The 22213-nt window shown below is 46.1% G+C and overlaps 1 protein-coding gene across 3 annotated transcripts in view; it reads right to left on the bottom strand.

Annotated features, from left to right (window-relative positions):
• Positions 1-1348: 1348 nt before the first annotated feature.
• Positions 1349-22213, bottom strand: part of USP19 (ubiquitin specific peptidase 19) — a 35973-nt gene continuing 15108 nt past the window's right edge. The window contains exons 7-26 of one of the 3 annotated variants that reach the window (XM_072128047.1): positions 21088-21244; positions 20932-21003; positions 20730-20845; positions 20005-20219; positions 19570-19759; positions 19109-19242; positions 16738-16896; positions 16411-16521; positions 15843-15953; positions 15255-15356; positions 14491-14631; positions 14245-14363; positions 13998-14135; positions 13411-13772; positions 12220-12330; positions 11897-12113; positions 11188-11340; positions 8687-8850; positions 8427-8605; positions 1349-1938 (exon numbers count right to left, since the gene is read on the bottom strand). In XM_072128047.1, the coding sequence (XP_071984148.1) occupies positions 1801-1938; positions 8427-8605; positions 8687-8850; positions 11188-11340; positions 11897-12113; positions 12220-12330; positions 13411-13772; positions 13998-14135; positions 14245-14363; positions 14491-14631; positions 15255-15356; positions 15843-15953; positions 16411-16521; positions 16738-16896; positions 19109-19242; positions 19570-19759; positions 20005-20219; positions 20730-20845; positions 20932-21003; positions 21088-21244 (3089 nt within the window). In that variant the 3' untranslated portion in view covers positions 1349-1800. Of the gene's footprint in view, positions 1939-3272; positions 7121-8426; positions 8606-8686; positions 8851-11187; positions 11341-11896; positions 12114-12219; positions 12331-13410; positions 13773-13997; positions 14136-14244; positions 14364-14490; positions 14632-15254; positions 15357-15842; positions 15954-16410; positions 16522-16737; positions 16897-19108; positions 19243-19569; positions 19760-20004; positions 20220-20729; positions 20846-20931; positions 21004-21087; positions 21245-22213 lie in introns of those variants that run through there. The other 2 variants (XM_072128046.1, XM_072128045.1) reach the window with 2 other exon arrangements.

Raw genomic sequence — 22213 nt, forward strand, 5'->3', positions numbered from 1 at the left:
CGTCTCTCTATACTCGTACACAGTCTGTAGTGTGCGCTCTCTCCGTCTCTCTATACTGGTACACAGTCTGTAGTGTGCGCTCTCCCGTATTTCTATACTGGTACACAGTCTGTAGTGTGCGCTCTCTCCAGTCTCTCTCTATACTCGTACACAGTCTGTAATGTGCGCTCTTCCCCGTCTCTCTCTATACTCGTACACAGTCTGTAGCGTGCGCTCTCCCCCGTCTCTCTATACTCGTACACAGTCTGTAGCGTGCGCTCTCCCCCGTCTCTCTATACTCGTACACAGTCTGTAGTGTACACTCTCCCGTCTCTCTATACTCATACACAGTCTGTAGCGTGCGCTCTCCCCCGTCTCTCTATACTCGTACACAGTCTGTAGTGAGCGCTCTCTCCAGTCTCTCTATACTCATACACAGTCTGTAGCGTGCGCTCTCCCCCGTCTCTCTATACTCGTACACAGTCTGTAGTGGGCGCTCTCTCCAGTCTCTCTATACTCATACACAGTCTGTAGTGTGCGCTCTCTCCCATCTCGCTCTATACTCGTACACAGTCTGTAGTGCGCGCTCTCTCCAGTCTCTCTATACTCGTACAGTCTGTAGTGCGCGCTCTCTCCAGTCTCTCTATACTCGTACAGTCTGTAGTGCGCGCTCTCTCCAGTCTCTCTATACTCGTACAGTCTGTAGTGTGCGCTCTCTCCCATCTCGCTCTATACTCGTACACAGTCTATGCGCTCTGCAACTTATGCCTTATTTTTTTCGGTAATAGCGCCACCACTGTCTGCAGGCTGTGTCTGGTATTGCAGTTCAGCTGCCTTGTATATAATACAGTAAACCCCTTTCACCCAGGATGAAGTAGAGAACAGATCAGCGACTAATCTCCGTATTCTCGTTGCCAGGGGCAGGTTTTGCATTAATTCAATAGTCTCGCACTCCAGTTCTGTCAGCGAAGACGAGACAGCGAGCACAAAAGCCATTCAACAAGCCCCTAACAGACGGCCCCGTACAGTCCATTCACCACTGTTCACATTCAGCTTCTGTTACTTCACAGGGAGACATTTTATAACCTTCCACCATATGTTCATGTATTATCGCTGCACCCCCTCAGATGTGGGGGGGTCTGTCTGATGTCCCCCTTCATCTGTCAGAACAATTAGTGCAGCTTAGACCCACCCAAGACAATGAAGCTGAGCTGCAATACCACATACAACCACTATGCAGTGCATGGCGCTGTTCTTGGTAAGAACAGAAGAGAACGCAGTAACTCTACTAGCAGACCTCTACACATCTTAAGGGCAAACCTAGAACATCCCTTTAACAGCGGCGACAATGTAACAACAACAGACATGGTCTGGATTTCCTCCTTTAATATGATACATTTGGATAAAGTAAAATGCAGCATCTCATTCTCGACACCACAGAGAGGGGTCCACACGACGCACGTAGAGGCGACGGCTACTTAAAGGCGAGGTTACTCTTCATCACACAACCAGTGCAGGAAGCTGTACATATTGCAAGCGTAACAACCCCCCCAATAAAAAAGTCCAACATACTTAGGGGTGACGGGGAGGATCCTCGGTGCACGTCCCCCCCCACCCCCCAGCAGCGGTGCAGAGACTTAAGCTTCGAGGGGATAAACGGACATGAGAATTACTTACATGGACGCCATAAAAGAACCACAGCAATCCCCGCCCCACAAATCCAAAAAAAACCCAAAAAATATTCAACAGCTATTTACAACCGGCGCGGCGCGGCGCTCCTCCCCCGATACAAAGACCAAGAAAAAAAGAAAATCCGGCATCTCAGTCGACGTCTTCCATGTTGCTGTAAGATGGCGCCGGCTCCGACGGGTGGGGGAAGAGGTCGGAAACGGCTGCGGCCGCCACCTGAGACGTGTCCTCCGGATTTAGGTTTGGCCCATACGCCATTTGGCTGACCCCCTGCAGAGACATAGAAAAGAGGGTGTAAATTCAGAGAGAGGGGGGGGCGGAGCATAATACATCCCCTTTAAATATCACATGTCTCATGCTCCGCCCCTTAAAGTGACACAGTATTCGTTTTGTCTAGACTAACTTTTAAAGGGGTTTATCAATATCAGTAGGTGGGGGGGGGGGGGGATGACCACCCGGACAGCGCCATTCTATGTATAGTGGCCAAACTGTTACACTGCAGCTTAGAGCCTTCATATATACAGGAGCCGAGCTGTAGTTACCCGTCCTGACCACTACTCAGAGAGGTACCGGGCTTGGGATATTGGTGACCCACCCCAAGGAGTCAAACACCCCTTTAAGTCCTGCATTAGGCCATTATGATACTTATTATCATACAATGTATCTCTGTTATCAGGTAATGAATGGAACCCCCAACTTTACAGCTTTACATTCACTGTATTCCAAAGAGTTTGTTACAATGTATCAGTGTAAGCGCCATAAGTCCGTGTTCACATGCGGAGGATTAGGTCAGGATTTAGGAGCAGGTTCAGAGGTCACAGCTAATGCGAGTTACATAATATATTATAATACATGTGCGGGATTATTACCGGTTCTGAACATCCCGCTACACGTTCATTATTTAACCTGTGACGGTCGGCACATTGTAACAAACCCTCTGCTGAGCGAAGAGGATCAAGAAGAAAAATGTCACAAAAAACCCCAAATACATCTTTTTATGGATATGCAAATGACACTACAGGTAAACTAGGGGCGGGACTTAAAGATCAGAGAGATGAGACAAATGTCAATCATAGCTATTAGCTTAACAACATATGGGGGAGGAGCTGAGCACTTGAGCCCGTCTTTAGGCAAATCAGGCACCTCCCACTGTGCATAATTTGCATATCCATAAAAAGATGAAAATCTCTGCATCACTTCAGCAGTTTGAGGTCACAAACCAAGGAGATTCTGGTCCTATTAAAGGCTCCTACACAGCCCAATTATAGGTATGGGAGGAATTTCGGACACAATATACTCCCTTTAAGAAGTGGACAGATGTCCAAACAGATAGGAGGAGGAGAAATGCCTGACAATACGTCAAAAAACACATTAAAAAATTTAATTCAATGACAATACAAACTAAAAAACATAAAAAATTTTTAGTTTTAGTTTGTATTGTATTAACTTAATTTTAAGTTTTAAAATACACAATTTAAAATGTTAAAATATTACCGGTAAAATGCTTATTTTATAAAAAAAAAAAAAAAACCCTTTTTTACTAAACCTCCCCCACAATAAACAGCAGCCAATCGCTCTGATGCATTCAAAGAGAAATAACTTTATTCGGTTGTGACAATCCAAAACAGAAAACATCTTTTGATAAAGTTTTTTTTTTTCAGTTTCCTCTTAAATACATCTCATAAAAATATCTCAGAATATAAATAGACAATATATTAAAAGCTGTCGGACGGGAAAGGTCGACCTGACGCCGAGCGCTTTAAAAAGTACAAAAATACATCTGGGAATCGGACGGATCCTAATGCCAGGATTAACCAGATTATTGCAAATGCCTCTTATTAACCGCTACCTAAACCCATGCACCTCCCGAAGGCCGACGTCACCGAATTCCTGGGCCTTTTCGCTTCTCGTGTGGAGTCTGCTACACGGTGGAGGCATCATTGGGATTGCTAGCGACAACCAACAAGAGCACCCACAGTGGAGGTCTATCAGGGACCCTCATAGTATATGTATCTAGTTAGTAGTCATCACCTAGAACCCTCCTTGGTGTTCGCTTGGGACTCCTTGGGACCACCGGATATAGTAGTATTGGAGGACAGCCCTCTATTAACCCTTACTAGCCTCTGTATTCGCTTTCCTCATTCTGGGCTCCATGGAGGATCCTCTGGTTACCCTTTTAGTGGGTCTAACTTGCACCCACATATATAAAAGATTCCTAATAATTTACCAAAAAAAAAAAAAAATAATAATAAACGCCATGCACTTTCCTCACACTGCCACCAGGCAGCTGGGGCGCCACTGAGCAGGGGACTAAAACAGCATTCACATGGGAAGAGCTATGGGAATACAGCACATTATAGAAGTGGAGGCACTTTTATAAGGATATGGTGCTACTGGTCTTTACAGATTGTGGACTATCCCTTTAAGTCATGCTCTAAAGGTAAGGGGAATACCCCTTTAAGTGTGAAGTATACTGGGGGCTTTAGTTACAGTCTAATGTGATCAATGGGGAAGGGAATACAGTAAAATTTGACCAGCCCACCAGGATGACCCCTTTACATAACTGCCAACTTTAATGTTAATTTCCAAAAATAAATGCCACCCACCCCTTATTCTGAGCGGCAGCTCCCATGATATATTAACCATAGGGTATTGTGAGGAGGGAAACACTCAGTGATCAGATGTGATTGGGGCAGTCACCTGGCAGCAAGGGTTTTTAGTCTGCTGCAGCACTCCCGCAGGCCAAAGGAGGTACTGCACCATTCATAACTAAAACCTTGGAGTGTGTAGTGCAGGGCAGATTCCCTACAAGGGGCCACAAGATGAGTATTTGCCACCTCCAATATCAGAAAGAGTAAAGCTGTGCGTCAAGTAATCCCCTACAAGTCTCCCATTATTCTTCATACTGATAAGTGGATTTATTTGGGATTTTTAGTGGATTATCGGAAGGCAAATCCAAGATTTCGATTTGGGGGGGGGGGGTTTGGGGTAGATGAAAGAAGATCAAAACCCGGCTTATTTCTGTAAACCTCTCGAGTGAGAAATTCCCGATTAAAGAGAAATAACCTATTAGATAGAGAACCATAATTGGGGGTTTTAGACACTTTCTGTACTCAACAAGGGGTGTGTCTTGTCAAAAAGGGGGTGTGTCTTATTACAGAACAGATTTCCTGCAGTGACCATGTCCAAGAAATATAGCAAATTTATCATCCGGAGTAAAGAATTTGATGCTTAGTCCTCAGCAGTTCATTTTAATACATACATCAATCTGCCCCATTGTCTTAAAGGGAATCTATTGGGTGCAAAATGACTCCAAAAACAAACAATGGCGCAGCCTAGAGGCCTTAAATAGGAGCGGAAAGACACCTTAAATGGCCACAAAGCGATGAAGCAATGCAGAGAAAATCATCTATTTATGGATATGCAAATCAGCATTTAAGTGCTCTGGGGGCAGGGCCTGATTCGCAAACAGAGCGGTGTAAACAAGAAATCAGCTCAAAATATTCATTAAGGGGAGAAATCGGCACTTTGGGCTGTCTGTAAGAATATCTGCAAAATAGACCCCGCCCTGTAGTGCTCGCAGGGTCATTTGCATATCTATAAAAAAATCTCCGGATTGCTTTATCATTACATTGCTACAAAGGTAGGATACTGCTCCTATTAAAGGCCTCTACACAGCCCTATCATTGGTTCTGGAGGCATTTTGAACCCGACACACTCCCTTTAAGCAGGATAGCGATGGGCATCTCCTAACATGTTGCTGTGTATTCCTAGCCCTGGAAATGACAGCAGTAGTAAGGATGTACATTTCAACAGTAAGGTAGTGGGTACGCAGTAAATAGCGCTGCAAAGTGTGAACAGTCCTTAAAGGGAGGTCACGCATTTTGGACAATTATTTACTGTATAAAGTTGAACAGAGATTGTTTCACTGCTGGGACGTCCAAAGATCTGCTCTTACAGCGCCACCGCAGGGGAAATGAAGTATTACATAACTCCGATATAAGATTTAATGGGCTGGATGGGCCAACCACCAAGTGTGAACGAGGCGGAAGATCAGGAGCCAAGTTTTTAAGTCCTCTATAAGAGTCTGACTACAGAAAGATGACAATACACGGCCGATTCGAGGGACTTAGGGCTTCACATTCTAATTATTGCTAAGGAATAATTAGACAGGGACATAGAAATAATAGCAAAATCCCTTTAAGAGGAGGGAAGAAAATGAGGACATATGTAAAACCTTGCAGTAACTGGCTGGATATAGAGAGCACACTACAGCAGGTGTAACCACCAAGCGCAGCGCCTCCCCTGTACATACAGGGGTCTCCTGGCCCGGGAGGTGAGCTGTAGTCTGCAGGCGGCGGCCTGGACACAATTGGGCCAAGCGCAGGATAAGAAGATTGGGAATAAACAGCTTCTTCTTTCTCCAACAAGAGAAGAAATCCTAATTTCTTCATATTGGAGAACATAATTCCCCTGTTATGATGTGAAGAGACCGGTCCACATATATGACACCAGTCCCAATACTCCCTGTAGATGTGGTGACCCCTCAATACGACCCTGGGACCAGCTGAACATAATTTGGGGAATCAGGTCTTCTTCATACGAGGACAACTCAAGCCTCAGGCCACCCGCAGGTCAGTGACTAGGAGTGCAGATAACAGTAACAATACAGAAAGACTCTTTCTCAGGATGGGTGGGGGGGTCCCAGAGGTCAGACGCCCTCAATGTAACCGTATAACTCACCTCGGCCACCGTTAAAGTGCATCTGACTATGGCGCTTCCTAACCCTAACACTTCCCCATTGACTCTGAATGGAGTGGGATGCATAGCTCCCTCTAGTGGCCACACTATCAATTGCCACAAATTCCAAGAAAAACACCTTCTAAATGAAAATATGCAAAAAATTTCCATTAAGTTAGAATGATGATATTCTAGCAGCGGGCTGTATGTTGGTGTTTCCCATGTATAATATTTGGTGTCCCCCCTGGTGGTTGTATGAATGGATTCTCCAGGTTTTATTACTGTTACTATTGGGCGGGTGTATATTTTCCCATAGAACCTCCTGTAGTGCGATCTCTGTCCTTGCTTATACAATATCCGTGTGAACCGACCAGTGTTGTGCCTGCCCTGATACACGCCGGCATGGGTAACATCGGCCAGTCGTAGCATCTGGTAGCCCCCCCGTGTCCTGAGACAGTCTCACATTGGTGTATCAGGGGGTCTACCTCCCCTGGGACTGGTACATGAAGGGATAGAAGATATTCAGGAAGAAGGCAACAATGGCTGCCATGGTGCCTAGGACAAAGTAACGGATGCGGGCCTCGTCAGAGTACTCCGACAGCTGGAGCTGGGTGGGCCCGTGAGTGGCGGGGGCTCGGTGGCGTCGCTGTACGTCCGCGTCATGGTGGAGTTCCTCCTCTTCGGCCTCCAGCGCCTGCCAGATCAGAGAAGCCTGCGGTGTGCGGAAACCTGTGTCAGAGCTGGGGGGACGACATATAGGAGCGCAAAGCTTCTAGACACAACATCTACATAGCACAGACAGCAACAGCTTACAGACTTAAAGGGGGAGTCCTATCCTCTAGGTACGTCTAAGATATACCATTACTTTATAATCAGCGGGGGTGCCTCAGTCCCACAAATGATGAGGGGGCTACTCTACAAGTATTGTGCATATGACCATGAACAGCGACACCTCAACCAAGCATAGAAAGAAAAAATATCACCCTGATGGACCTTCTATGAGCACCATGCAACAGGATCGGACCCACGCATCTGTCCCAAAACCGAACCAAGGACTACTTATCTTGTTCGGGCCTCAATATCAGACTGGAGTCCAAAAACCCACAGAGCAGCCGGATACATAAAGAATGGAACAGGAAGCGCTGTTTTCTGTGCAGTGGTCAGATGTTGTTACTGCAGGTCAGATCCCACCCATCCATCTAGGAGCCAAGCTGCAGTAACTCAGATATGCCACTACACAGAGAAGGGCGCTGTCTGCATCCGATTCCATTCTCTATGTATCAGCTGATCTATATAGGTGCAGCCTTGTTATATCATCACCAATCCCTAGGATAGGTCAACAATAATTTTACCGTCGAGTACCAAAAAAAAAAAAAAAAATATTATATTTGGCACATTTCCTTTGCCCAATGACATAACAAATCTAAAACCACCAGGCATGTTCTCAGCATTCATCGCCTCATAATGATGAGAACGCTTCCTTACATGCAGGAGCCACGAAAACTTTCTAACAGCAAAACCAAATAAAGAATCTAGAAGGGATCGGAAATCTAGAAGAACCGATACTTCTTCCTGCTGGATTCCCTTGTGGCTTTGCATTCAGTCCTAATACAGAGGCTGCTAGAGGCGGCTTAAACCACACCATTCAGTCCTCCGACTCCTGTGTACCTCGTGTCCCGTTACCTTCCATACATACACACGCTCTCATACGCTGCTTGTACCATTGAGAAATTGTTGAAACCCAATGCAGCCGGGAGATGCCGGACATAAAAAGATGGGGGAGGTGGTGATCACCATTCATAGGGGGTCACGCCACTTTCCAGTATGTGCCTGTATGGAATATGGCTACAGACTGCACTACTTCTGTATACCTACCTACCTGCACACTCTCCTGGAGGTTAATGGATAGATCTGATGTATGCACCAGGTATCCAGAGACTGCGGTAACTATACCGTCAGACACCTATAGCATAGTACCACCATTAGCAGTAAGTGTGCGCATGCCGCTTAACCCTCACCTGACTAGCAGCCGCTTCAGCAGATGCCCCCGTTTCAGGCCTGTGATCGGCCGGGTGCCCCCGCACTGGTCTCTCCACAGGAGAGTTACGTCGTCGGTAGAAGAGCACGTACGCGTATCTCGTCACAACCTGGCTCTCGTCCACCGTGGTCACCGTGCTGTCGTCAAACAGTCTCCAGCCTAAACCACAGGAGGGAGACATAAGAGGCAGCAAGATACCTGCAGGGAACACAACCCGATACCTCGCACCAATATACATACCCACGTCACTGCGCTGACTATTCTTCTCATTAGGAAGCCTGGCGTAGGCAGTGTAGTGGCCTCCGATCATCCCGCCATAGTGATTGATCACCGCGTACAGGTCATAGATGGGCCGCTGGTGGTCCTCCTTCTGACCGATGCAGAATGTGGTGAGGTCTAGGCCCCTGCATGAAGCGACAGAGAGCACAATCACAACATTAGAGTGAGGAATCACCATAATGGGCAAACACATGTCTCAAGGACCCTCCAAGGGGTGGTGCCTGATATTGCAACCAAGCTCCATTCATTTCTATACAGGTGAGCCACAATACCAGCATTAACCCCTTAACGCTGAAGCCACTTTTCACCTTCCTGACACGGCCCATTTTTTCGAATCTGCCCTGTGTCACTACAAGTGGTTATAACTTCGAAACACTTTAACATATCCAAGTGATTTTGAAATTGTTTTCTCGTGACACATTGTACTTCATGTTAGTTAAAAAAATTTTGGTGGTATGTTTTGCATTTATTTATGAGAAAATCAGATATTTGGTGAAAATTTGGAAAAATTCTCAATTTTCGAAATTCAAAATGTTCTACTTTTTCCACACATGAGTCATAACACCAGAAAATGTAATAACTAACATTCACCAAATGTCTACTTTATACCTCCGTGGTTTTTTATACATACTATCATTTTTGTAGGATGTTATGGGGCTTTGAACGTTAGGTGCGATTTTTCACATTTTCATAAAAAAAAGCAAAATCCTGCTACTGAGGGCCCTGCTCAGGTTTGAAGTCACTTTGAGAGACCTAAATAAAAGTAAAACCCCATAAATTACCCCATTATAGAAACTACACCCCTCAACTTTTATGAAGTTTGTTAACCCTTTAATTGGTTTACAGGGGTTAAAACAAAATCGGAGGCAATTTTGAAATTTTTTTTTTTTTACTAAATTAATGTGTTTTTCATAAAATGTACAAATTCTCAGTGGATAAAATACCAAAACGCTCCACAAAATTTGATACCCAATCTCTCCCATGTATAGTAATACCCCATATGTGGTGGTCACCTGCTGTATGGGCACACGCCAGGGCATCGAAGGGGGAGCTGCGCCATTCAGAGCAGATTATGCATTGTCACTTTATAATGGCGATACAATCTTTATTTTTTTGGCAATTTGGACATATAAGGGCTTATTTTTTGCGACACAAGATGAACTTTACAAATACTTCATTTTAGTGGGTCTGTAGCTGTTTGATGAGATGTTTAATGTGTGGAGGAAAAGAAAATTGTCAATTTTGGGTTCTTTTTTTGTATATTTTGGGGGTCGTACACCGTACACTAAAAATACTATAATATTTTTATTCTCTAGATCACTACGATTACGGTGATACCTCATTTATATAGTTTTTTATATATTTTACAGGAAAAAAAACTAATATAAAGAAAATCTCCTTTGTTTTTGCATCGCCAGCTTTTCGGAGATATAACTTTAATATTTTTTTGTTGACAGAGCTAGTTTAGGGCTTATTTTTTACGTGTTGAGTTGTCCTTTTCAGCGGTACCATTTTGCTGCACATAACTTTTTTTTGATCACTTTTTGTGAAGGGATTTTATGAAAATTTACATTCTTGGCGAGTTTTTTGTTATTACGGCGTTCACCGTACGGGTCCAATAAGGTTTCTGACTTATTGTACAGATTGTTACGGACGCGGCGATACCAAATATGTGGGATATTTTGGAAATTTTCAGGTTTTTTCACTTTATTAGATGTGTATAGGGAATGTTTGTGTTTAGGGGGACTTTAACTTTATTTAATTAATTATTTTTATTCAAAAGTGTGTTATTAGCGTTTTTTTACCTTTTTTCTTTACTTTTACAGGTTTGTTTGAACAAGTGATCCATTGATCACTTGTTCAAGCTATTCTTCACCTAATACAGTGTGTCAGTGCTCAGTGTGTCACAGCCGGGTCCTGTCAGAAGGCAGGGACCCGGCTCCCGGCAGGAGGATCGCGCAGCCCCGGGCACCGGCAGTCCCGGGACTGCGATCGGAGCAGCGGACCCCCCCGGTAAGGGGTTAACACCCGCGATCGGAGAAATCTCCGATCGCGGGTGTTAGAGGCAGGTGTCGGCTATAATATATAGCCGACACCCGCAGCTTCTGGCACCGGCTCCGTTCAGGAGCCGGCGCCAGAAGCTTGACGTACTATTACTGCATTTTGCGGGAACGCACCTCCCGCCATGCAGTAATAGTACGTCAAATGTCGGGAAGGGTTTAAACATGGTCAGGGGTGGCTCTGTTTTGACAAATTTACAAGATGTCTTACAAGACGGCTACTTATAGGTGGCACTAGGGTTACAGATATCCTACTTGCATAGGAAAGCCAATCAGCATACAACCCTCCATTAATATAACCCAATATATTGTAAATATTCTGAAGTGTCTGGGTCCACGATGTGTAACCAGCAGTCCAGCCATTCCCATTAGCGTTGTGTACATGGTGGGAGGGCGCCGTACCTGACCGGGAAGTCCACCAGGTCATTTATCTTGTCTCTCCATATGAATGTGCGGAAGGAGAAGCGCTTGAGCTGAATGATCAGGATGTTCGGGAGCCTCCACAGCATCAGTTGTTTGGACGCCTCCCGGTGCTGGTTACATTTGGGGCAGTACCTGGAAGGGATAAAAGACGTTTATCCAAGCAACTACCTACAAGTATTACAAAATAACCTCCACTAACCTCCACAAGTTATTGCTGTAAAGGGCAGGAAAACAAACTTTGTTAACTTTGGACTGGGTTCACACCAATATATTCAATGAAATCCATAACGGAAGTATATACCCTGGGCTAAACCCTGCCCCACAGCACAGACTCAAGGCCTTACAGTGTCCTCTATGATGCAAGGAGCCCCTGCCTCCTGATGGCAATACGGTCCCTATAATGTGTTCCATAATGAAATCATCATTACAGTACAAAAACATGGTACCCCAAGGAGTCTGACACCCACCCTCATAGATCATCATGGTTTCGGGACAGGTCTGAGAAACGTCATAGACATACAATCTGATTTCGATGGATACACCCATGTGAAGACCCAGGTTTTTGTCTGTCCCTTTAAATCATCATCATATACCACACGCGTAGGATATGCTGAGAGCAGTAGATGTGAAACAACTGGATAGCCACAATTTGGCGCCCCTTGCTGTAAGACCCCCGTATTGCCCTCACCATGCTTCCTCTGGTGCCAGCACCTCCGGCTTAGTAAAGAGATTGAGACACTGCTCCAGGGTGAAGAGACCGACCCTGGCAGCTTCACTGGCCGAGCCCGGGTCCTCCTCACACTCCAGCTCTTTAGACTCAACCAACACAAACTCCTTCATTCTCTCGTTGTTCTTCCAGACCAGAGCGAGCGAGCAGTCATCTGTCAGGTCCAGCACGGCGTCATCTGCATCGTACAGGAAGGGTAGAAGAGGTGAATATGGGCGACATATAGGTGACACAGGGGAGACCCACATGGAAGCTGCATGGACTCCCAAGCTCAAGACACAAACCTTTATCTTCCAGCTTCACCTCTCTGCCAGCGGAATCGATGAGAATGATATAGAAGAGGGCAGTGTGGGAGCTTAGGGTCTCCACCGACTGCTGGTATCCGGGAACAGCAGCTGAAAAGGAGCGAACACCCAGAGATGACGACACGGACATACATGCAAGCAGGACACAATACTGGCACAAAGCAACATCAACTAATACTACATCCCTACGTGTGGCAGGGATATGGCAGCCACCACGTAGATAATTGCATATGATGTATCCGGAAAGAAACAAAATATTTTAGCTCCTACAAACAATTAATCAGCAGGGGTGCAGGGTGTTGCACCCCCACTGGTCACCTATTCAGTGAAATCTGCCCTCAAAATCCATCATGGTAAACCAGGGACATTACTCATAGATCCAGGCACTGGTATTGTGGTAATCTTCTTATACTTGTTATCCATGAACTTCTTTCTTCAAAAATCAAGTTTCATAATAATTCTAATGAGCGTAAAGGGCTCCTGTGATGTTACCTGAGCACCTCTGTGCTGCAAATTCACAGGCTGTTACACTGTGCAGGAGCACTCCTCACCCCCACACTGTGATGACACTTCCTCTGCTGCAGTTAGATTACACCAGGCAGAGGGAGGAAAAACTGTAACAACATGGAGGGGCCGACCCTTCTCGCTCATTAGCATAATTTTAGAACTTGCTTTTAGAAGGAAGGAGGCCATGGATAACAAATATAAGAAGATCCCACAGTCCCGGTGCCTGGATCTATGAGTAATGTCCCTGGTTTATCAGGATGGATTCTGATTGTAGATTTCCTTTAATAAGCGGTCATTATACAGCCTGGAAAACCCCTTTTAGAGATGAGAACTTTACCTTTCATAATTTTAGCGAGTGGTCCTTTCTGTATTATAGAAAGGACCGTTTTAAATTTATATAGTTTAAAGTATTTTTTTCTTTTAGACAACTTAGTTTTTTGGTTGCTTTGCATTTTGAGAGGCATTTTTTTTTTTTTTAGGTCCAATACATCAAAAGCAACCCCATCAACTTCCCAGGATCATATCCCATGGGTGATGAAGGTTTGTAAAAGTGACAACTGTTGTATAGTGCTACAGACAACATTGTGGCCCGGAGCAGGTGACCGTGTTGTGTGTTGTATGTGTAAAGCCTTTCCCATATTACTAGTGGAATATAATCGATACCTTCGGGTTTGACCGATTTTTCATAAGACGTCTCCTTCTCGCCCCCCGAATCAATTTCCCTTAAGGTGTCTGAACATTGCTCCGAGAAGCCAGAGTCCGTGCTGACCAGTGACTGCCGCTCCACGCTGGTCTTTGCTTGCGTGTTGGAGTCTCCCTGCTCTGGTTGTAGTGATGGACACTGTGAAGGTCCGAGGGTCGGCTTTGCCGCATCAGAGTCTTTGACTTCCTCAGAAGAGTCTTCTAAGAAGGTGCAGCTGGACTGTGGTGCAAAGTCCGTCTTCTCTGGACTTAGTGGTTGTGGTGGCTGTTCGGGGGACGTCCTTCCGGGCAAAAACGGAGGCTGGAAAACATTTACTGAATACCTAGGAAGGAGATAGGAGACACTGGTAAACAATGGTGACACATATAAGGACATAAAACCCTTTATAAAATGCTAGTGTATCTGTAGGATGGATCATTGATAGTAGATGGAGATGTAACAACAGCTCTGCTGCTCCTCTGAATGCAGAACTCACCGGGGCTCCCATTCACTTCATAGGATTAGTTACTTACGTAATAAAGAGTTGTATGATTGACGCAACACTTACCTTGCGTAACCCTCCAGCAACTGCGCGAGACGAGAGTACGTCAGCCGCGACTCTGGGACGCTAATTAAGAAGGGATAGCCGATATTTTCGGGTCGACAGGAGAGTTTGTGTTCAGGCCAATGTGTTTTCTGGCAAACCCTGGGGAAGCAGAAACATGGGTCAAAGAAGGAATAGATCCTACAGGAATGAGAGTAATATGGGACTAGTCTGCAGCAGGTCATCCTACCTGTGCAAGATTTATACTTACTGGTTGCAGTATCCGGCCCGATAGCACCTGGTGCAGCGCTTCAGCTTCTCCTCCTCAGAAACTTGTTTCTTCTGACAAGCTGAACATTTGGTAACAGGGATACTGGGGACCTGAGGACGCTGCAAGGAGAGGAAGCGGAAGTACATGAGTATTATCCTCATGCACGGCCGCGACCCATGCTCCCCACCACATCAATGTGTAGCCATCGCTACCTCTGTATAACAGAGCTGAAGAGTCAGCGCTCACCTGCTGGACTTGTAGCACAAACACATGTTCCTTGGCGAGTTCAGGAGACAAAACCTCAAAGCAAAATAGTTGATCGGAAGGGGAGACAGAATCCACAGAGCAGGAGGGGTTAAAGGTGCGGTTGATGCGGTTCTTTACCACCTGTAATAGATGCAATGGCGTATAAAATAAAAAAATCACGATAGTGACAGATATAAGGGAATGACATGAACGCTGAAAATATTTACTCATCATCTAGTGTGCAAAAGACTTAAAAGGTAAACCTACATATAGTGTATAAGGCAAATTTAAAGGGGTTGTCCAGTCACAGTACCTTTAGCCATGGGATAGGTTATAACAGACCCTCAGAAAACAAGGGTCTGTTGTACCCAAAATGAATCAGATACACATGGTTGCTCCATCCAGAGAGATGAATAGAACTCACTCAAAGGGCTGGACAACCCATTTAACCACTAAAAAGAATCATCTTAACATCATTTTTGACACAATCCCTTTAAGTCCAAACAAACAAATTAGTTTCTTCTTTTGGTGAATATTTTAGTGCAGTTTTATGGGCCAAAGCAACAAGTAACGGACATGGACCAATCCTTTCTGACAAATGCACTAATAGCCGAATTAATGGCAGCAAAATCTGCATTAAAATAAACAAACAAGAAAAAAACAAGGAAGAGTGAACAAAATTAATCACTGAGCAAGTGTTTACACAACCAAACCAATCATATAGGCTGCGATCGGAACATTATCACCCAGATGAGTTACTGTACCTCCGCCAGCTTCAAATTCTCCGCTTTCACTCTGACGCTTTGAGAAATGGACTCGAGGACGTCTGCAGCGCTGGAGTTCTCCTTACAGATACTGACCAAGAACTAGAAGGGAGAGAAATGGAGTGTATGGTGCATTAATATTATATACCATATTTTTTGGATTATAAAATACACCCCAGATTTAGTAATCCAAAAGAAAAGAAAAAAAAAAAAATAGAATATAATATATTATATATGATACAAATTTAAAATTCCCTGTTGGTCACACACACACGTATAAAACCCGCACAGCCGACTCCGGCAACAACTACACACCCACAGCCAGCCCTGTTACACCTATACACCTCATACCCAGCTCTTGCTACAATTCCTCACTCAGGTCCGCTAGATGCATTCACTCACATGAACACCCTGAGCACCGCTACATCCATACACCGGGTCAGCGTTTCACCCAGTACTGGATCCTGCCGACCTTCCAGTCTATAATACACAGGCACTATTTATCGAGATTTTTTTTGTGTCTTAGATTCTGAAAAATACAGTATGTATGCGCAGTATGTTATTTTATATCATTATTAGGAGTCTTACCTTTATAGGCTTCTTATGTGGTTCTTTTGCAAAGTAATAGACCGTGAGAACCTTCTGCTTCTGGGGTAAAGGAACCGGCAAGTAGAGGAACGGATCAAAGGTAATGGAAACCTGCAATGGAGGAAATGAATGAGGGAATAAAGAGCAATACACAGAGAAGATCTCCATAGCCAGTGCCTACTGTCCATAGTGTGAATGATGGTGAAGCGCAGTACACAAGGTAGATATAGAGATGCTGCCCTAAATACGAAGCTAACAGTAGAAGATATAACCACCACAATCTATGTAACTAGCTCTCTCGCTATTGCATATTAAAATTATATGCATCTAGAAGATGCCTCCTAGCATTTTAAGCTAATGGAAATTCAGCCACTGGGACACAGAAATCCTGCACCCCTTTAAATGGCATTAATAAAGGACTGTATGCAAATGAGCCTGTGGGGCTCCAGGCTCCATAGGTGTTAATGGAGCCTGGTGCCCCGCAGGCTCATTTGCATACAGTCTTTCATCCTGGTGGTAGACGTCCACCAGGTTTAGGTCAGGTCAAGAGTTGCAGATGTGATCTCACCTTTGCACAGACCGGACACACCAGCTTTGACTTGTACTGACCCTGGAACAAGTCGACCACAAAGGAGTCATTTCTCATCTTGTGGCGCAGCCACGCTTCATCAGCAACTTCCTGTAAGAAGACACAACACAGACATTTAATGTGTTGTCTGCCCTCAGGGAGCGGAGAGCAATTACGTTACTATTGGCTTCTCTCCTGCAAACATCTACAGACAATTCTCTGCAACATTTATTTTTAATGTTGTAGATGGCAATTCTCCTCTGTAGATGAGTCTCTCACCATTCCAGATGTAGGAAACAAAACAAGGGTATTACAGTCACCAAGTACCTCATCGGGCCTTCCATCCGAGTCCACAGTCTCTGTGTATGGCTTATTCTGGATCCGGTTCAGGTCTTCATGAAGTCCATCAAGCAGGAAGGCCATGAACTCCTGGGCATCGTGCTGAGCGTAACCAGTGAACTGGCTGGCCTTGCTGGCAACAATGGCCTGGGAAAGTGCATATGTATCAACACATCACATATTACATGCCAACTCGTCCATTTAAAAGGGCTTGTCTCACTAAAGACACTTAACCCCAACTTATAGATAATATATGAATCAATCAATCTGCTGGGAGTGGCTGCAATTGAAAAAAACGGCTGGTATATTATCTTAGCCATCTGCTAATCACCAAGATGGGAAGTCTTAAGTGTTGACATGTGGGGTGTGAATTCCGTTTTGAAAAGCAATTCAAAGCCAATGGAGCAGAGTCACCTCCAATCCTTAATTGTTTAGACACATGCGATTGGGAATAAACGCCATATGTTTTGCATGTAAACCAGGGGTCTCAAACTCAATTTACCTGGGGGCCGTTGGAGGTAGATTCTGGGTAAGGCTGGGCCGCATCAAGTTTTCCACACAAAATGCGCTTACAAAATATCATTATTCAGATTCAAATGTCACGGCGTCTCCCAGCGCAAGGAAAGCCCCGAGCTGGGAGACGTGTTTTCTCTATGAACGCGTCCTGTGTACCGAGGGGTCCCAAGCTCCTACCGCACTGAGCCCAGTCAGGGACACTCCATTCCATAAAAACTCCTGTACAAAAATAATTTTTTTTATTTGCCGGCAGCCATCGCTGTGAAAGCACCCGCGATCGGTGCTAGCACTGATCGCGGGTGTTACCGGTAAGCAGTGGCGTAACTAGAGTCCTCTGGGCCCCAGGGCAAAATTCCCAACAGGGCCCCCCCCCCAGTATGCATAAAAACATTGAACACCATCCACCAGTAGCAGTAATCAATGTCCCCCCCCACCACCAGAAGCCATAATCAATGTCCCGCCTCACCAGAAGCCATAATTAAAGTCCCCCCTCACCAGTAGCCATAATTAAAGTCCCCCCTCACCAGTAGCCATAATTAAAGTCCCCCCTCACCAGTAGCCATAATCAATGTCCCCCCCACCAGTAGCCATAATTAAAGCCCCCCCCAGCAGTAGCTATAATTAATGTCCCCCCCTCCAGCAGTAGCCATAATTAATGTCCCCCCCACCAGTAGCCATAATTAATGTCCCCCCCAGCAGTAGCCATAATTAATGTCCCCCCCAGCAGTAGCCATGATTAATGCCCCCCCCCTCCAGTAGCCATAATTAATATCCCCCCAGCAGTAGCCGTGATTAATGTCCCCCATAGGTAATATCCCCCCAAATTTCCTAACTTTCACCTATGCCCCCCCAAATAGAAACAGGGCCCCATATACTTAAGCAAGATAAAAAATAAAACTCTTACCTAGTTATCCCGCTCCTCTTCGCGCTCTCTCTTCTGCAGATCGGCGCAGGCGACGGCTGATGACGCGTCTGCCAGGTCAGGTGCCGGGTCATGGACCTCAGCAGACCCGGCGCAGGCAGACGTGTCGGCGTCTATGGATGCGATGGGTGGGAACGGCCGCTGAGGTGGGTGGGACGGTGGGAGGATCGGGGGCCCGTTCTTATTTTGAATTGGGATAGCTCCGGGCCCTCCCTGATCCAGCGCACGGACCAGATACAGAACAGTCCGTGCGCTGTAACGGGAAGGCCCGCGGCTGTCACAATTTAAAACATCTGCCCGCTGGGCTGCGCCGAGTTATCAGCGCAGCGCAGGGGTCAGGTGCGGGCCTCTGACTGACCATGGGCCCGGTCTCAGTCGCGACCCCTGCGACCGCGATCGGTACGCCACTGCCGGTAAGCCTTTGCTGCAATATGCAGCAAAGACTTACCGGCTGAGTCCTCTCCATGCAGCGCGACCAGGTGGGGGCCACAAAATATTGTCCCGCGGGCCGCAGTTGGCCCGCGGGCCGCGAGTTTGAGACCCCTGATGTAAACATTGCAACATATGGGTCTAAACACATATGCAATCATTTTGTGCTTGAATTGGGTTTCAGAATGCAACTCAAATGCCACATGTGAATGGGGCCCAATCCAAAATAACATGAGCTAAATTGCGTATAGGTGAATGCAGCAGTAGGGCTGCATTCACACGTGGCTTTTGCATTGTGTTCATTTTCAGTTACTTGCATCAGTTGTTGCGAGACAAAAACAGGTGATGTGAAGCACAAAGAACAGGTGACTACACACAGATAAGGTATAAAGGATAGACCTGCTCCTGTTCAATGTGTCTGACCACTGATGAAAATAACTGAAGACCAGAGATGAGAACTAGGCCTAAGAGGTTTTCTAGGTTTATTCTTACCTTCAGTTTTGACGGCTGGAAGGCGTGATGAGTTCCCTTCCATAGAGCCCTTAACAAGACAGCAAAGCTGACAGCAAGGCGCCCGCCGGTCCCCAAAGGGTTGTTGCAATTGATCTCCGATTCAAATGAATGATCTGTTCAGAAATGCAAAGAACAGAGGAGATGGTAAGAAAGATATAAGATACTAAAGCCTCAATACACACTGCTCTGCCCTCTCCATAGCGAGACATGGTGTCCGGCCGTACATACAGGAAGAGATACAACATGCTCTATTTTCCCATGGACGATACGATACAGTAACACGTGTGTGTGGTCACCGTACCATTGCAGGATGCAATAGGCTTCTATGGGAACCGATATCCGACCAGAAAAAGCGTGGACAGGTATAGGTCCCTCACAAGAGGTCTAAGAGTAGGCGAGTCTTAGCATATTCCTGATGATTAGCACATAGAGTCACTGACCTTGGAAATAATCCCTCAGCTCCCGCGTGTTAGACAAGGACTGGATGACGCTGTTCATGAAGCAGGTGTTGCCCAGGTTGACCAGACCGGTGAAGCCCGGCAGACACACTCGCTTCTCCTCTTCCTCCTGGGCGCTGTCGCTGCTCATTGCACTGTGGGTCATGGGGGGCACCATGCAGGTGGGCTTAGGCTAGGATGAATAGAAAAAGTACAGCACACTATGAGTTATGGCAATGACACAGCTGGAAGCAGAAGGCGCCATAAATTGTATTTAGGCCATGAGCAACTCGACAGACGCTACACTGCTGTTCCCTCACGCAGCCCATATACATGGACAGAACCTTTGGCTCAGACTATTCTGCTGCTTCAAACCAAACGCAGATAAAGAAGAATTAACCCTGCAGAGCATATACTGTGGAAACCTTCAATACCAACCGAGGCCATGAGCTGCTCCGCTTTTACAGGAACGTGATCAGCCGCCGCTCTGGACGCCACTTTATCCAGACTTGCATCCTCGGCCCGCGGCTTCTCCTTTTCCACGGCTCGGGGTTCCTCCTTGCTGGACAGTGGGTGCTGGTTACTTCCAGGGGTCGCTTTGTCGAGGGGGGCAGGACTTGCAGGCATTGCAACCTTTGCACCACCCACTGCACCTTAAAAAGGGGGAAAGTAGGGCTTTGTTTAGCAGCTAATGTGTGCAAGCATATGGAGAGAACACGAACCTATTCCAGCCCCCCTACCGCTACATCAATACCCCAAAATTATGGTATTGGCATTCATATAGCAGAAGTTAAAAATGTTCCCCTTAAATGGAACCTACCACCACGATTCTACCTATAAAAGGTAGAACGGGTGGTAGGTGCATGAACGGGACGTGAGAATAGCCCTTTTTAGAGCTAATCCTCACGTCCCCGCTTGCCTTTTAAAACTTTAATACCCGAATATGTAAATTTTCTTAAGCGGCTACTGGGAAGTGGAGTAGCCGGACACGAGGCTACACGTCGCGGCTACTCCACGCCCTAAAAAAGGCTATCCTCACGTCCCATACATCCACCTACCACCCGTTCTACCTATATTGGGTAGAATCGTGGCGGTATGTTCCCTTTAAAGTCAGCTTTACTCAATGAAGACCTCAGTCCAAAGGTAGAATTCAGGGTACAGACCTTGTGCTGCGGGAGCCTCGAGACCCCCCCACCGCTGACACTGCTTCTTCTGGAGGGAAATGTCAATGCGAACCCCGGCAAAGTTGTATTTGCACTGATCTGGATCAATAAGGTTCCTACAATGAAAGCCAAAGTGTAAATATTCATTACAAAGCAAAGATTGGCGAGTCACATACTACAAGTGAAGATGACGACCTCTCACCTGAGCTTGACCTGCCACCGGAATACAGTATCCGGGCCACAACCAGGATGGAGCCGGAGAAAGTTCAGGTCGCTAAAAGTAGAAAATAATATTACACGTATAGATGTAGCACAGCCTACAGACACATCAATCATAATGTATAGTCCTGGCCCTTACCTAGTCTGAAAGATCAGTGTAAAATCCTGCTCCCGAAACAAGACGCGGGAGGTGGGCTTACTGATCTCCTTCACGTACACGTGGACCACCACCACGTCATTGCCCTTCTCATAATAGTCATTCTTCACAAAGGTCAGGTTCACGTAAGGCTCCACATCTGCAAGGCAAGAAGAGGGAAGAGTAGACATCAAGGAAAAGCCAAGTACTTCACTGTTGCTGCTGCATCTCAGAAGGGGATTACTCCACTTCTTCCATTGACTCAGCTGCTGCAGAACCTCACTGTTACAAGCCTCACCTGGACCCCACTCCTCCATCATCCACTGCAGAACTTCTACACGACTCAGCTGCTGCAGGACATCGCTGCTACAGCGCTCACCTGGACCCCCCTCCATCATCTGCAGAACCTCAATGCTACTTGACCCAGCTGCTGCAGAACCTCACATCGCTCAGGTTCATACGAAGGTAAAGTAATAAGTTCCATCCTTTAGGTCTACATTTTGGAGATTCTGCGCTTGCTACTACTCTGTGTCCGGCACGTTTGTCGCATTGACCACATGAGCTTTTTGCTCTGTTACCTTTAAGGGTCATATCATTGCTTGAGGGATAAGTCATGTTGTCCAGATACTACAGGAGGAGATGCAGATACACGGCAGAGGTCGGGCCTGTAACCTCCGGGCCTAGTTACCAGGCACACGCCGAGCAATGAGATAAACAACTTCAAGTTGAAAGTAACGGGAAAGGGGGGAGCAGAATCCTCCAAGACGACTCGGCTGGTAACATAATCCAGCAGGAGGATGACGGCTGGGGGTGGAGAACCCAACCTTGTCTTATGTGCCAGGACAGGGGACAGACATGTATGAAGACAGAACAGCCTAGAGCTATACTATAGACGTCTCCAGGTCAGGAAGAGATGGCCTCAACACTATGGTGAAATAAAGGGAACCTGTCAGCCGGTGTGGCACTGCAGTCAGTCGTATGCTCCATCCCTGGAGAGATGTGCAATTATACCTTTGTGTATTAGGTTAGTAGCAGCAGTACTGTGAAATATGGATTTACATTCTAGGATTGTAGCTTTTCCAAGCGTGTCCTCACACTGCTGTCCTCTTAGCACTTTGCAATGAGCTTC

The sequence above is a fragment of the Engystomops pustulosus genome, chromosome 10, assembly GCF_040894005.1.
Source record: "Engystomops pustulosus chromosome 10, aEngPut4.maternal, whole genome shotgun sequence".
Classification (NCBI taxonomy): domain Eukaryota; kingdom Metazoa; phylum Chordata; class Amphibia; order Anura; family Leptodactylidae; genus Engystomops; species Engystomops pustulosus.